The sequence below is a fragment of the Tiliqua scincoides genome, chromosome 6, assembly GCF_035046505.1.
Source record: "Tiliqua scincoides isolate rTilSci1 chromosome 6, rTilSci1.hap2, whole genome shotgun sequence".
NCBI lineage: Eukaryota > Metazoa > Chordata > Lepidosauria > Squamata > Scincidae > Tiliqua > Tiliqua scincoides.
Genome location: NC_089826.1, coordinates 9,218,420 through 9,234,403, shown reverse-complemented (window position 1 = coordinate 9,234,403; position 15,984 = coordinate 9,218,420). Strand labels below are relative to the sequence as shown.

General features: G+C 44.6%; 1 protein-coding gene across 1 annotated transcript in view; it reads left to right on the top strand.

Annotated features, from left to right (window-relative positions):
- ANTXR2 (ANTXR cell adhesion molecule 2) overlaps positions 1-15,984 on the top strand; it is a 147,271-nt gene that overhangs the window by 38,822 nt on the left and 92,465 nt on the right. The window contains exons 8-9 of the mRNA XM_066632532.1: positions 9,751-9,811; positions 11,229-11,324. Coding sequence (XP_066488629.1) covers positions 9,751-9,811; positions 11,229-11,324 — 157 coding nt within the window. The remainder of the gene's footprint in view (positions 1-9,750; positions 9,812-11,228; positions 11,325-15,984) is intronic.

Below are 15,984 nucleotides of genomic sequence, written 5' to 3'. Positions count from 1 at the left end.
CATGGCTTGTAACCAGTAATGGATTTTTTCCTCCAGAAACTTGTCCAATCCCCTTTTAAAGGCGTCCAGGCCAGACGCCATCACCACATCCTGTGGCAAGGAGTTCCACAGACCAACCACAGGCTGAGCAAAGAAATATTTTCTTTTGTCTGTCCTAACTCTCCCAACACTCAATTTTAGTGGCTGTCCCCTGGTTCTGGTGTTATGTGAGAGTGTAAAGAGCTTCTCTCTATCCACTCTGTCCATCCCCTGCATAATTTTGTATGTCTCAAAATTGTGCATCAGTGTGACCTGAAAACAACTTCTGGGTTGTGCACTGTTGTAGCCCACAGCTTCCTGGGCTTGGTAGGCCCTGGATCCACCACCGGCAACAGAATGGGTTGCCAGTATAAAGCGTTTGAGAATCCCTGATCTACACCATTTCTGATTTCAGGTGGGGAGCACCTTTTTAAGTGCATTCTATGCAAATTCCCTTCTCCCTCCGCTCCATGCAAGTAGAAGTTAAGGTAGCAGGAAATGGGTTGGGCCAGAATCTTTGTTCCTGTTTATAGGTTTTTTTTTAATTTATTTATTTATTTGAACTTACAGAGAGGTATTTATTTGGGAGAGATTTCCAAAATGTGACAGGCACCTCTGCATTGTGAAGCAGTGCAGTCGGTTCTGCCAACTCATTCCTTGCCATGCGTAGAGCAGGCCTGAGAGCACTCGTGTCCTCCGTGCATCATGCTCCATCAGAAAGGGAATGGAGAGCTGCATCCTTCCACCTGAAGGCTCACCATAATCTGACCTTGAGCATTTTTTAGATTTGGCTGGCTGGGGAGTGGGGGGGTCTGAGGTGAAGCAGTTAGAAGTTTGGGTGTTGGGAACTCTACTGATTATTCTAGTTTCATTGTGCTGAAAGGGCATTTTCTCATATTTTATTGGGAGTTACATAAATAAAAAAGATCTGTATTGCACTTCCACCTCACCCTTCCTTCAGGAAACTTGGGTCAGCTTTGTACAGTTCTCGAAAGGTCTCCCCTTCAGGCATCTTCCAGGGCCAACCCTGCCTTGCCTCACATCAGTAGAATCATGTCATGTGCTTTACAACTATTCTCTGGGCAATTTTTTTCTTGCCATTACCTGCTCTGACCTTTGGGGGTGGCACAAGGCTAAATATGTGAATAGGTGGGCAAATACAAATGAATGGTAAATTTTTGAACGTATCCTCGCCAGAAATGAATTATTTATCCTAGCGTGATCAACTTTTACTATTATTCATCTGATTATTCAGATTTTCTGCCAGTGATGTGTGTCCCCTCCATACCCAGTGGAATTTTGCATAATGTTTGTGCTCATAGTAACCAAACAGACAAATAACATCTGCATGATTTGATTGTGAGCTTATTTTCCCAGTGAGTTTGCCAGTCTTTGAATCACTATGTGTAGTGTTAAAGCTGTTAATGTAATGGGTGGGTGGGTGTTTGGTTGGTATTGCTCCTTTATTGGTACAGAATTATGCTGGGTGAATTGCACCTATAAAAATCTCTCTCTCTCTCTCCCTCCCTCCCTCCCTCCCTCTCCCCAGCTGGCAAATTCAGCAGAGATAGGCAGAGTGCTGGACTTGTAAGGAAAAGAGTAGATTTCATTTAAATAAGACTTGTGTGTTGTAGAGTGTTGCAGTTTAATTTAGTAACTGTTTGGTATCCTTTTTAAAAAAAAACAAAAAAAAACGTATCTGACATTGCTGCACTCTAAATCTCTTACTGTAGATCTCTATGTCACAGCCAATTAAGAGAAGAGAAAGCTACATCGAATCCCCTGGCGCTCTTGTGCAATCCTTTCTTAGAATTCTCTCAGTCTTTGGTTCCATATTTTTAAAATGGTGTGTAATGTGATATGAATTAGAAGTGACACCTGCTAGAAATATTGCCCTATAGTTTCTAAGGAGTGGTATTCTAAGTATTTCACATGGTCTGTCACTCTTCTGAGGTGTTATTTGGGGGTTGTGTGTGAGAGGGCCTTTTCTGTCGTGGCATCTGGTCTGTGGAACTCCCTGCCTCAGGAGATCAGATTGGATCAGCCCTTTCTATATTGGTCTTCCGCTGCTGGTGAAATGCTTTTTCATTCTGGCAAGCTTTTCCTCTGCCGCTTAAGTTATGTTGGAATGTTATTCTGTATTTTCTGTTGCTGCCGCCATGTTGTTTTTCTATTGTTCTATTTTAACTTGGCTTTGCTTGTTTTATTCTTCCGATTGTTAAGCACTTTGGGCATACTGTTTTTGGAGACAACCCACAGGACAGGAATTTGTATATAAAGAGCAACCTAATCCTACCTAAATTCCCATGCGACAATGCAGCTGCACCAATGCGGCTTCTGTCACACCCTGCCTGGGATTTCTGGCTGCTGGAGGTCCCCTTGCCCCTGAGCAAGCCCCAGCAACTGTTATAGGGCAACGTGGATCTGTGCCGGTGATATCACTGGCGCAAGTTCATGTTGGCTTGTGCAGGTGGATCAGGCCTGGGAAGGGGCTCAGGTTTGGTGTGGGCTGCCAGTGATCCCGCCCCAGGTGCAATCTTTCCACCCTCTGTACCATCACCTCCCCGTTCTGTTTTTTCCCACCCTGCTCCACCCCCTGTGCTGGGTTTACTTGCTCTGGTGGGTCTCCTGGTGCGCGTGGGAAGGCTCTGGTCTTCCTGCTGCACACCGGGTGCTTGTACTGCTGCAAACACTTTACGGCTGCTTTGCAGCAGCCTGCGCCAGCGGAACGCATGTTCCACCAGAGCTAGTCTTCATTTGAATTGTGTTGTAAATGTGTCTCCAGCATTGTCGTAAGTTTTACATCTCTATCCTGTCTAAACCCCCTCCCACTGGTGCAGCACCACTGAAGTGCGCTGCATTTTGTAGGGGGGGGGCAGTCCTGGAGTTCTAATCCAGGTAAGGGAATATTTATTCCCTTGCCCAGTGCTAAGCTTTCACTTTTGCCAAGGGTCTGATCAGACCTGCACCAGCAATTTGCACAAACTGGGGTGGACCTGGGAAGGTGAATCAAAGCCAGGGAGAGGGATTGGATATAGGTGGAGTAGCTGCTGCTGCTGCCATCCCCTTCCCAGCCTCATCTCTCCTCCCCACAGTTTCCATCTGTTTCTCCCCCTCCTTGCCCCATTTCCCCCTTGCCCACTTCCTGCACCTCCTGATTAGTGCGAGGGCTTTTCTCGAGGCTGCTGGTGTGTGGCCATGGCTGTATACCGCTTGTCGCGGCAGCCCAGCTGCACAGAATGGTGTGTCATGTTTTGCAACCACCATAAAGGATGCTGTACCACTGCATAAAGGATGCTGTACCACTGGACGCAAGGTCTCGCAGTGCAGGGGCCAATAGGATTGGACTGTTAATCTGATAACCCCAGTCATGCGTATCTTTTTAATTGATAAACAGTGATCCGAAATACCCCACTGCATTTACAGTTTTCCTTGCATTACATTTATCTGGAAATGGGTGTATGTAATCCAGATGTTCTGAAGCCCTGCCCAGAATCCAGAACCCCATGTGCTGTTTCGTGGGAGGAACAGATGCCAGGAGAATTATGATTTATGATACTAGCTGCTGCCAAAAACTTTTGAACTGCATTCTAGGGCTAAGCGAAATCAAATGATGCTGTGAAATGAATTGACGCTTAGCATATTTTGTTAATTGTCAATGCGCAGTGCATGTTGATCAAAAAGTCACTCATCCTGGATGTGTTCTTTTCTTTCTGGACCTCCCACCCCTGGCTATGAATCGGGAACGAATTCAAACAGTAGAATTGCCAGATTCTTCCCAAGGCTGAGACCTGTAGAAAATCAGCTACTGGAAGGAAAGAGTCTTCTGGGCTTCCTGGGTACTAATTTGGAAGTACCTCTGTGTGTGTGAGATGACAGCTACACTTTAGTATCTGTCTAACCTTTCCCATTAGCTTACACTAATAATACTTTACAGCATTCAAAACATATCACTAAAATATGCATTTTAAAAGGTCTGCAGGACATATAAGAGGGTGCTTCAGGTGAACTGCCCCCCCCATTACAGAGTGTGATGGGGACTCGCGCTGTGACCACAAACATCATCTTAATGCTTAGAACTGTCTATTGGACTTGAAAGTACATAATCTGAACCAGCCCACAATTGCTAGGCCTTCTTCCAGATGTTTTAAATCATAATTGGCTTTTGAACTTGTACTGGGAATCAACGGTCCTAAAAGAAATAAAATTGTTCCTCCATCTGCAGCCTGATATATGACCTTTGGAACTGTATAAAGTTTTTTTTTTTTGGGGGGGGGGGAAGAATAAGGTTATAAGTCTTAGGGTTTGTAACTACAAGTACCCTCATCTGAGGGTAATGGGGACCAAATAATTGACTTTTTAACGGTCTGTAGTTAATGGGGATTTGTTTTCCCCATATGAAATAATGGGGTAGGTTCTGATTGTGAATGGAAGATTTGAAACGAACCCTATAAAGCTTATTTTGAAACACTAACAGCCCAATCCTAAACTGCTCTTATGTCATTGGAACTAATGTTCTGGCTGCATAAGGTGTTTATGGCTGTTGCATACGTAATATGCTGTCAGGAGAAGTTGGGCCTTCGCTGCAAGAAGTGAACAGTAGTGGTGGCCTGCCAGCAGACCCTCCATGGCCCCCGGTACTGGTAAGTTCAGTGAAGTGTAGAGGGAGCGAGGCAGAGAGGAAGCAGAATGAGGTGAAGAAAGGGAGGAGACTGGGTGGAACAAGGGTTGTAAGGGACGGTGTCAGTGACAGTGGCGCTGCTGATATCCCATCCCCCTTCTGGGTCTTGATCCATCTTCCCAGGTCCACTTGGATTTGCGCCAGTGATTTTGTTGGCACCAGTTTGGGTAGACCCCTTCTGGTACTAGAGGCTTGCCCCTCGACAATGGAACAAATGTTCCCTTACCTGGAAGTGACCTCCTGGACTACCCCCCGCCCACAAGATGAAGTGCATGCTCTGTGGCACAGCTTCATCAGTGGGGGAAGGACAGGATCCAGACATAAAGCACTTGCACTTCAGAAAATAGAGTTACTAGATTAAAGGCAAAAATGGCCCTATATTTGGCAAAATGCCCAGGAAATATAAGAAATGACATCATTTTTTCCAGCCTTTCTCCACTGTGATCTCAAGGAAGTTTACTGTCATGTTTAGATTTATGGTCAGTTGTGGGATTGCTTTACTGTCCTGCGTTGGCTTTATATAGTAATTCTTTTAACATTGCGTCTGTGTGGTAGGCTTGTGAACAACCTTGCCAATGACTCAGGAGGTTCCTGACTTCCTAAAAACAGACTTGTGTAAGCATCTTCCTCCTCAGCACTAAGAGGCCAGGGCCGCTTCCTAAAGCATCTATAGTATCGGCTTCCCAGCATCTATAGGCACTGAAAATGTAACATGTAAAAATGCATTCTTTTTCCCTGTGCAGCTTTCAGAGCTCTTTGTTCTGTCTTATCTTTCCTGAGTTTCATGTTTACTCTGCTTCTTTACTTTCAGCATCCCTGCCTCTCTGTCCCAAGGCCCAGATTGCAAGTTATGCTAAAAGTGTAATGTGGATGGATGGATTTTAATTTCTTTATAAATACTGTGTGAGCAGGGGGCATGAAGTATGGCAAAACCATGGGTAGGGGGTCTTAAGTATGTTGCCCCCGCCACAGTTTTGATCCTGATAGCATCCCGTTCCTTGCATGCATGATTTTTACTGGGAAAAATACTTCCATCAGCTTTCAGTTGAAGGGTTTTCCCCAGTAAAACTAAGGTGGGTGTGGGAGTACAGGTGGAGGGTGGCACATAATCAGGATCAGAGCTGCGGTAGGGGCACGTTATGTAGCGTAGTTTAACCCCCAGTGTGTCCTATCTCCTGGGATTGTTCGTAGTTCTCAGCTCTTCCTATACAACTTCTTCTTGGATAGGGCTTGTGTATGGTTCTAATCTCAGTCAAACTGGCCGATGTCCCTTCTCAGAGAAGATGCTAACATTTCGTTAGCTGTCAGCTTTGTCCACTGAGCTGTGGAATCATTCTTGAACTTTCCATAACATCACATCAGTTCAATGATCCTGTGTTGGGAGCTTCACTGCCACAAGTGTGGTATGCTAACGGTTTGCATTTTTAATTGGCAGAGTTCCTTGCAGTCTTTATTGTGTTTGTCTTTGCAGCAGTCCTCTAAGGTAGTGGTTCTCAAACTTTTTAGCACTCAGAGCCACTTTTGAGAATGACAATCTGTTGGGAACCATCAGGAATGATGTCATTATCCTGGAAGTTATCGCATGGCTGGAAGTGACATCATCAATTTGGTCTTCAAACCTATGCCGCAATCAGCCAGTTTCCATTACACAACATGCTCGTGCTGTTATTTGGCATAGCACAGAATTCAAACACACCAGCTTGGAAGTCAAAGCAGAATGCAGTCTTGGTTCCTTCTCCAACCACACAGCCTTCCCTCCTTTCCATCTTCCCAACTATTCAGGGCAAAGCACCATGTCTGTTTCCCACTGTTAACCTGCCCTGCCCAGCAAGTTTATACCCTGTAATTTCAGTTCTGTATTTTCAAGGAACTGAGCTAGGCGCTTTGCAACCCACTTGAAATAGGCTTGCAACCTACCTAGTGGGTCCCAACCCTTAGTTTGAGAAATGCTGCTGCAAGGCTAGTCTCTGCAAATCTCCATTTCTACAGATGGGAAACTAGACTGGGAGGTGTGACTTCCTTAAGACCACTGCAGGAGTGCAACTGAGACATAGCATTATAAAGCCATTCCTTCTGCTTCTCCATCTTGATGCAAATTCAGCTTCTTATCAACTGGATCTTGCCACCTCACAGACACTGCTCACTAGATTGTGCAAACAGATTAAAGATAGCTGGCAGTAGGACTTGTGTAAGAATGTTTTTGAAAAGCCACAAACCTCAGCTAACTCTTGCTTTGCGACATTCATACGTCTTCAAGGACGCATGTGTTTTGAAAGGCACTAGCATACAGAGAGAAGTTGTCATTTGGGTTTATACCTAGCTTCCCATTGTTGCAACAGGAATTATCGGCAAGAAAAGTCCTAGACATGGAATTTTTAAGTGCTTGTATTGTGAAACGTTCCCCCTAGGAACGTCTTCGTGGTTGACTCTAACTTGTTTTCCCCTGTACGTTCATTTTATCAACAAGGATAGGTAGCTATATAGCACTGTAGGCTAGTGTGTGCCTGGGAAACTACTCTTAGGTAAATCCATCCAATTTGAAAATAAAAAGCATGTTCATGTATGTATGTACATCCTAGGTTAACTGATTATGAATTCCCCACACCTATGAATTCTCCTCCCCTTTTCTGGAAAAAAAGAATCTATGAGAATGTCAGATATGGGGTAGAAATTGTCTTGTTTCCCTCCATCTTTCTGACAGATTATTGTTCTAATTTATATAATGATATAAATATCATTATATAAATTATCATCTCTTGCTCTATGCAGCCTCAGCAAGATAGAAGGCAACAAGGCACTTTCTGCCCCATGGACTAGTGACCGATAAATTCTTTTTAAGCATCCATACCTAATCTTCTACCTTAACCTAAAGCTATCCAAGGTAGCTTGGTTTGGTTGGCAACCTTCAGTCTCGAAAGACTATGGTATAAGCCTACAGCAGCTGGTATTCCTTGGTGGTCTCCCATCCAAGTACTAACCAGGCCTGACCCTGCTTAGCTTCCAAGATCAGATGAGATCAGGCACCTGCAGGGTAACAGTTGCTTACAATCCAGGAAATCTAGACTGTCCCCTGAGTAAATAAGTATTAGGGCCCAATCCTAAAAAGTTACAGCACTGGTGCAGAGTGCCAGCGCTGGGTGTTGCAAATGTGCCGTAAGGCATGCTTGCAGCAACCAGAAAGGAGGGGCGTCTGGTGCTGGGTGGTAAGTAGTATTGGAATGGCGGGAGGCAGGGAGTGGGCAGAATGGGATGGGGGAAGGAACCAGGGCAGGAGGAGGGTGGAGCTGGCAGAGCTCTGCTGCACCGGATCCTGAACTCCATGTCAGGCTAGAAGACCCGGCACAAAGTCTCTCGTCTGCTCCAGCAAAATAGTCGGTGCAGACTTGAGAAGTCCTATTGCGGGGCTTGGGGCTTTCTCTGGGAAAGGGGTCTGCTGGATTCAGTGGTACCCACTTTGGCATTGCTGCACCCGGCGGAGTTGCTGGCTTTAGGATTGGGTTGCCTGTCATTAATCATAATGAGTTTTATTTGATTAATAACTTGGTTAATCATTTTAATGTGCATGTGAATACAAGCAAGAATAATGAAACAAGAAGCATCCTTCAGTTTTTAGAAGGTGCATTGCTGAGGCATAAACAAGGCATTCTTTCTGTGAGAGAGCATGAAGGCTGGTTGGCAACCTTCAGTCTCGAAAGACTATGGTATAAGCCTACAGCACCTGGTATTCCCAGGCGGTCTCCCATCCAAGTACTAACCAGGCCTGACCCTGCTTAGCTTCTGAGATCAAGCATGTGCAGGGTAACAGTTGCTGCATAAAATGTGCATGAAGGTGGAACGCTTCTTTTCAGAAAGTGCTTTTGTTATCTGCAGTTTTTATAAGTTATATATTAATTAAAAAAAAAATCTGCTGCCTGGTTAATTAGAGGTACATTTTATCTGTTAATCCAACCAATTAATCAGTTAAACATTGTAGCCCAAAAGCATAATAAATAAATTCATTTTAATGTAAAACCAACAGAATTGTAACATGAGGCAGCAAGTTGTGGGATAACAGTGTAAAGTGTCCAGTCCCAATTTAAATGGAGCAAATAAAGAAATCACAGCCCAGTCCTGAGCTTCTTATGTCTGGAGGAACAGTGGCACCAAAATGGAGACCGCTGTATCCAGCGGACAGGAAGCCACTGGAGGTCCCCTCGGGGAAAGGGGACACTCGTTCCTTCCCTTGAGTAAGGGTGCAGGACCTGCAGTGGGGCTACTCTAGTCTGTGCTGGCGCAGATGTTGCAGCCCAACATGAAGGATAGAATCTAGTGGAGCAAGGCTCCACTAGTCCCACCCACTCCTGGGCAATCCCACCCTGGGACACCTTATCTTGCCCTCAAAACCTGCACCGCCACCAGGTGGTGAGACTTACCTCCAAGTACTCCCCTAGTGTCTCTACTCAGTGCTGAGGTCTAGTGCTGACTGGTGCTGACAGCCCTTCTTCCCCAGGTGCCACGGACCTGCCTTATGGCATGTTTGGGTCACCCAGCACTGGTGCTGGATCTCAGGGATTGGGCCCTCAGTAATAATGTCTGCCTCCTACAATCCAGTACACATTTTGCCATGGAAGTAGAAATCTGAGATTAAAAACCATGGATGATCATCAGTTTCCACCTGGATTTTCTCTGCTGACTTCAGAGATCTGATTCCAAGATGTTTACTGAGCCACATTTGGATAACGGGAGACATAGGAAACACACTTGATGTCTCATTCTGGATCATGGGAGACACAGGAAACACACTTGAAAAGTTCATCTAAGGGAAACCGTTTAAAATCTGGGTAGATTTCTCAACTTTCTGACCCCATGGTAAGGACTGTTATTCTGTTTGCCAGGCTTCTCTACCGCCTCTGCCCAGGCTGATGTTTTATTGCTGTTTTATCGATGTTTGCCGGGCTGATAATCAACAACAGGCGCACATCATATACTGCCTTGTGAATAAGTGAAATTGCTCTGTTTGTTTTGACAAAACCTGGAACATTTTTTAATGTCTTTAACACTTCCCCAAACAGATACTGAAGCAGTCGTGCACAGAGATCTTAAGACTGGAGCCCTCAAGTGTTTGTGTAGGAGGTGAGTTGCTGGGACTGGGGAGCAATGTGCAGATCTTGACAGTGCGCTGTATGGCTGTTTCTTCCTTGGGGCTCAATGTGTATCTCAGAATTCCATATGCTGAGTGGGAAGATGTGAATTAAAGGTGCTTCCCTTCCTTCTTCGGTTTGCCAAAGTCTGCATTATAAATTTAAACAGTAGTGGGTCCCCTCAAAGAAACTGAAGGCAAATTGTAGTTCTCTAAAAGCACAATTCTATGCATGTCTATTCAGAAGTACGTCCCATTGTGTTACTTACTCCCAGGAAAGTGTGTATAAGATAGCAGCCTCAGGGGATTATTTATAATATATCGTACTTAACCCACTCTGTTTCCAGGGAGTTCAAGGTTACGTATAAGAGGCTGTCTGATTTTATCCTCGCCACAACTCTTTCATATAGGCTGTGTTAAATGATAGTGACTTTCTCAGGGCTACCCAGGCTGAGCTAGGACTTGGCATTGATTTACTTGAACTTTGATTTACTTATGAGTGGAAGCCTCTTCTATTTGTATTAGGGCACTGCTGGATCCAAACCACTATGTGCAGGAAAATGTCTTAAAACAATTCATTTCTTTGTAATTCTGAATGCTTTCTAGCTTGTCTTGGAAAATGCCTACATTTACTGTTAAACAGTGGGAATGAAGGTGAAATTGGATCAATTTTTATTATTTTTTTTGAGAAACTTGATCCTTGAGATGTTATGGGGATTACGTCGCTGCCTTCCCCATTCCCCCGCAATGACCTACTGTAGTCCTCAAACTCCCTGAGAGTTTGAGAACCGAAGGGCTAAGGGAATTATTTATAATTTATCATACCTAATCCGCCCTTTTTCCATGGAGTTCTGGGTTATGTGTAAGAGGCTTTCACAAGTTGTCACAAGATAACTTTTGGAAAGGGTCGTCACAAGACACCTTTTGGAAACTTCTCAATAAACCTTGCTAAATTGTCCTTTACAAGTGCTGGCTGATGAAAATGAAATAGTCATTGGAAAATACACCAGGTTGTTCGTGAGTTTTAGTGATAACTGTCAGAAAATATTGCTATGATGTTTTTTCTTGGCTGTTTATCAACATGTAAATTGAGATGAAATTAGTTCATTTACCAAAGCTACTTGGTTTCTCTTGGGATGTATCAGTCAACCTCTCTTGTTTATTTTTTTTCTTCTAGGTAGTTGACCAGTTAGTGAGCATTTTCTAACATTTATTAGTGAATTTGTTATATCCCAGGAATTAACCATAAATGTCAATATTCACTGAGTTCCTGGCATTTAATATAAAACACGAGTGCCTATACCTCTTGAATATATCCAGGCAAAGTTGTGATGAAGTTCTTGCATTACACTGATTTAATGTATCTGATTTCTTTGTTAAACTATAAATGATCTGCCTGTGTGCTTTCAGAGGAATTTCAAGTTGTTCTACATGGAAGAGGCTTCACCTTGGGAAGGATACAAGAAAATGTCTTGTGCACGTACCTTATAAATGGAACCAGAATTGGTGAGTATCCATGGAAGGCATGCAGAACTGAATTGTGAAGTCAAAGACTCTCACTTTTGTCCCCATCACCAATTGTCATGCATCTGGTAACCTGTGCAAATGTACCATTCAGCAATGTTGTGGGTGATTAGTGGCAGAGAAGCATGAGAAGGAGTAAGCACCCACTCTCTTACCTTTGTTGCTTCTGTGCTCTACATTCCTTTCTCCTAAGGCTGCTTTTCAGTATGGAAAAATGGAGTCAGGGCACATTTAAGGTGATTACGTGTAGTGGATTGGAATTTTAAGGCTGGCATTCCATGCATCTTTAGAGATCTGTTGGCTCAATCAAATGCTTGTATCTGTGGGGGGTGGGGGTGGGGGGTGGGAACTGATCCCCCCTGGATGCTGAGGCCAACCTGTATTCTTAACAATACCAACACAGCATCAACAACTTCTTCTACCCCGTCCCTGCCCTTCGTATCCACACAAGGGTTAGAGCAGGGAAAAGTGTACGCACTTTGGGAAATCAGACTCTAACAGCACAACCCTATGCATATTTACTTGGAAGTAAGTTTCACTGTGTTCAATGGGGCTAACTCCCAGATCGATGTGTATAGGAGTACAGCCTGAAATAGTGGAGGTTGAACAGTGTTTCAGGATGATGGAGCTTAGTGCTCAGTGGACAATTGGCCTGACAGTTTAGATTCTTTTTATTCTTCAGATTTTGTGTTTGTGGTAGCTTTTTCCTTTTTTTCAATGAAGTATTGGATTTGGCTGGCTTTCCCCCCCCCCCTCATGCCACCCCACCCTCCTTTTCACATTTTGAGAAAGAATTATTGCCAAGTGGTGGGAAGGAAACCTGCCAAAGAAAACAGCAGAAGACCAACCTTCCCTCCCCCTAAAATGAGGGCATTTAAGACAAAAGCATATGGACCTACACTAACCCACTCTGTTACTGCTAGCAGCAGGTCTGGAACTAGCAGTTGGTGCAAAATGTACTGCGCGCAGGAGGAACTGTTCATCTTTTGCGGGCCCAGCGAGACCCGTTTTATACTCCCTTAGCAAAATTGACCTGAACTGTAGGGTTCTGTAGAACCAGAAATTTTCATACTGTGTTTAAGTTGCCCGAGAATCATTTTGATCTAGTAGATATTGAGAGCATTTTCCTTGTATGTGAAGGATCCTCTAATAATAATAATAATACTACAGGTATTTCTGTACCGCCCTTCTATGTCCTCAGATTTCTCCTCGGACTTTATTCAAGGCGTTTTACATAGGCAGGCAATTTAAATCCCCGTAGGGATTTTTACAATTTGAAAGGTTCTATCTTTCAAGAAACCACAACAATCAGATGTTTCTTTCTTGATCTGGCCGCACATTCTGGCCTCCATCCTCCCACGCTCAGAGCAGATGGAATAACTTGACTCAGCTTGTCAGCTGCTTCAAGGTCGCACAGTGCCGGTGGCCTTGAACTGGCGACCTTCGGATGTTATCTTCAGGCAAATGGAAGCTCAACCCCCTAGACCAAACCTCCTGCCCAGTCCTTACTGCCTCTCAGAGGACTGTGGGCTGATGGAAGGTTGCCCCGCTTTCTTCCCATGAAGACCAGCAAGAGAAGATGAGCTATGCTGGGGTCCAGTTGGATTTAAATATCCAGTTTAAATTTAGAATCCAGTTGGATTTAGATGTCTCCTACAAACTGAACTCTGAAGCTAGAATGTCCAACCATTATTCCTTCCCAATGTCTTCACATCTCTGCCCTTTATGTCTAGTTTTTTAAACTGTAAGTTTGAGGGCAAGCGTGTGTCTTCATTTGAATGTATGTACAGTGTCTGCTTATTGTATATGCTCTAGAATAATAAGTAGAAGTCATAGCAATGACTGCTATTTCTAATTATTATAATTTATTAACAGTAATAAAGCTGGTGTAGTATACTATGTTGGCTAAGAGGCTGATCAGACTTCAATTCTATCCGTACTTTCCTGGGAGTAGGCCCCATTGAATACAGTGGGACTTACTTTTGAGTAGACATGCATAGGATTGGGCTGAGCTATGAATTCCTGGTTCAAATCCTGCTTTGCCTAGGTAACCTTAGTCAAATAGCACTTCTTGCTTGCTGTTTTCCCACTGGTCAGTACATGGTCTGATGGCATGACATGTAGCAGCGTTGATGAAGCTTTGGTTTGGGCAGTGCATAGAGCCCCACGTATGTCAGCCTCGTTTCCACAGTCAAAGAAGGACAGGATATAAAAGTGACAAATAGACTGACCTGTTTTACAGGGCTGTTGTAAAGATTGCAGCAAGATAATGTATATAAAGCACTTTGAATGCTTGCAAGAGGGGAATAGATGTGAAGTTTTGTTTATAATACATTTTCACAAGTGGTGCCAGTGGTCATTTTCTTGTTCCTGCACTGGAGGGATCAGTCATGATACCAGCTGCTCTTGCTTAAGCGTGCCGCATCTGAACATTGCCACCGTGGTTTTAAAAAAAGTTGAGGAGACCACTTGATGCTAAATGTGTCATTGGAGTTCTTCCCTTTTTAAAAATAACTGTAGGGTGTGTGTATATGTGACTTGGATTGGGACAGCGGCATGTAGGAATTCCCCCACCCCCACTGCAGTTCTAACATAAATCATTCTTGGATACCGCAATTTGTCATGGATGGAAAACTGCTAATTGTATCATTTAGCAGTTCTTTTTTTTGGGGGGGGGGGAGGAGGAGAGAGTTGGATTCCACTCTGCCAGCTGCCGGAGACAGGATGAGACACTGCTTGATTTGTGCATCCACCTATTGCTGGTTGAGGCCATGCTGAAGGTGTCTGAGCACCCCTGAAATCTTAGAGCAGCTGTCCTGCGCAGCTTCAGTGTGCCTGTGGTATGGGGAAAAGGGTTAATTCCTCTGTGTAGTGGTCCTGATCGGGATTGTATTCTCCCTGGTGCTGTTAAAAAAAAATAAAATCAAAGTACGGTGATGTATTTCATACCACATATAGTTCGACTTTAAGAGTGCCCAAGACGCTGACCCTCAGAGTAACCTGCACACAGCAGTGAATGTGCACAATTAATTCATCATAGGTTGACATGGCTAGCTCCTAAGGGCAGGGAGGTGGTGCATTTGCTCAGCTTGCCACACCAATAAAGAATGCTGCACCCTGGGGGCACTGTTGTTATATCACTCGTCGCGGATCGTCCACCAGGACCAGAGTCAAAATGAGACACTGTTCGATTTCACCTGTTGCAGGTGAAGAGGCCGCACTGAAGGTGCCTAAGCTTCTCTGAAATCTTAAAGCAGGGGTGTCAAACTCATTTCATACAGCTGGCCGAATGGTATTCATAGCGCCTCCTGGGGGCCGGAAGTGACATAATTAAGCAGATGATAGCCAGAAAGAAGCGCTTTGTTCTCACGTAGAAGCACATTCACTGTTAATAACAGGAGAGAAAATGTGCGAACTTTGTTCATAATTTTAAGATATGAGAGAGCCCAGTTGTCAAGCTGGGAGAGCCCAATTAGAACAGGAAGTGAATAAGTTGCTTCTGGTGGCCTCATCTGTCCTGGGGTCTTATGTTTAACACCCCTGTCTTAGAGTCTGATCTTTGCACTTTTGAGGGCTAGAAATTTGGTGCTTTTAAAGTAATAACAGCAATATGCTTGGCTGTATAAAACACAGATGTGACACAGTGTTCTTTATAACGCTAACTAGTTCTCTGCCCTCTAGCATACCCAGGTTATGCCTTGTGCAGTGTTAGTCTGGTTGTCGTGTTTTTCTTTCCCATATCTGCTTTGTCCTGTCCATCCTCATCATATGTGTGTTTTGTTTCTCTCCATGATGCATTGGTTGGCAACCTTCAGTCTTGAAAGACTATGGTATAAGCCTACAGCACCTGCTATTCCCAGGCGGTCTCCCATCCAAGTACTAACCAGGCCTGACCCTGCTTAGCTTCCAAGATCATGGTATAAGCCTACAGCACCCGCTAGTCCCAGGTGGTCTCCCATCCAAGCACTAACCAGGCCTGACTCTGCTTAGCTTCTGAGATCAGACAAGATCAGGCATGTGCAGGGTAACAATTGCTGCGCTTAGAGTTTCTTGGGCAATCTTTCAGATGGTGCTCAACTGTCTGTGTCTCCTGCTGCCCTTGTCCTTTTTAAGAGGCATGCAAATCTTGCACAAGAATTGTGCAGTTGCTTACCAACATCACAATCTTGCTGTGCCTCTGCGCTGGTGGAGCGAGTGCTCTGCTGGCACGGGTTGTTGAAAATGTGTCATGAAGCAGGTTGCGACAGTGCAGAAGTTAGCAGTGTTGGCGGGAAGGCCTGTGCCATCTTGCCAGCACCAGAGCAGGTAAGCTCTGTGCCGAGAAGTGGAGGGGTGAGGAAAGGACAGGGGGAGGGGTGTAATGGATCAGGGAGTGGATGGAGGATAGGTGGGTGGGATCAGCGGTACTGGCACATACCATATCCTATCCCCCATGCCAGGCCAGATCCACCAGCATGGATCCACTTGAATTTGTGCCAGAGATTTAATAGAAGCAGGTCCAAGTAAACCTGTTGCTGTAGCTTTCCCTGGCACAAGGGGATAAATATCACCTTTCCTCCTGAGTGCAAAATCCCCCCATAGGATACAGCACGAGCCACGCTGGTCCCTCTGCACTGGAATGGGGAAATTTCAATCATATTGG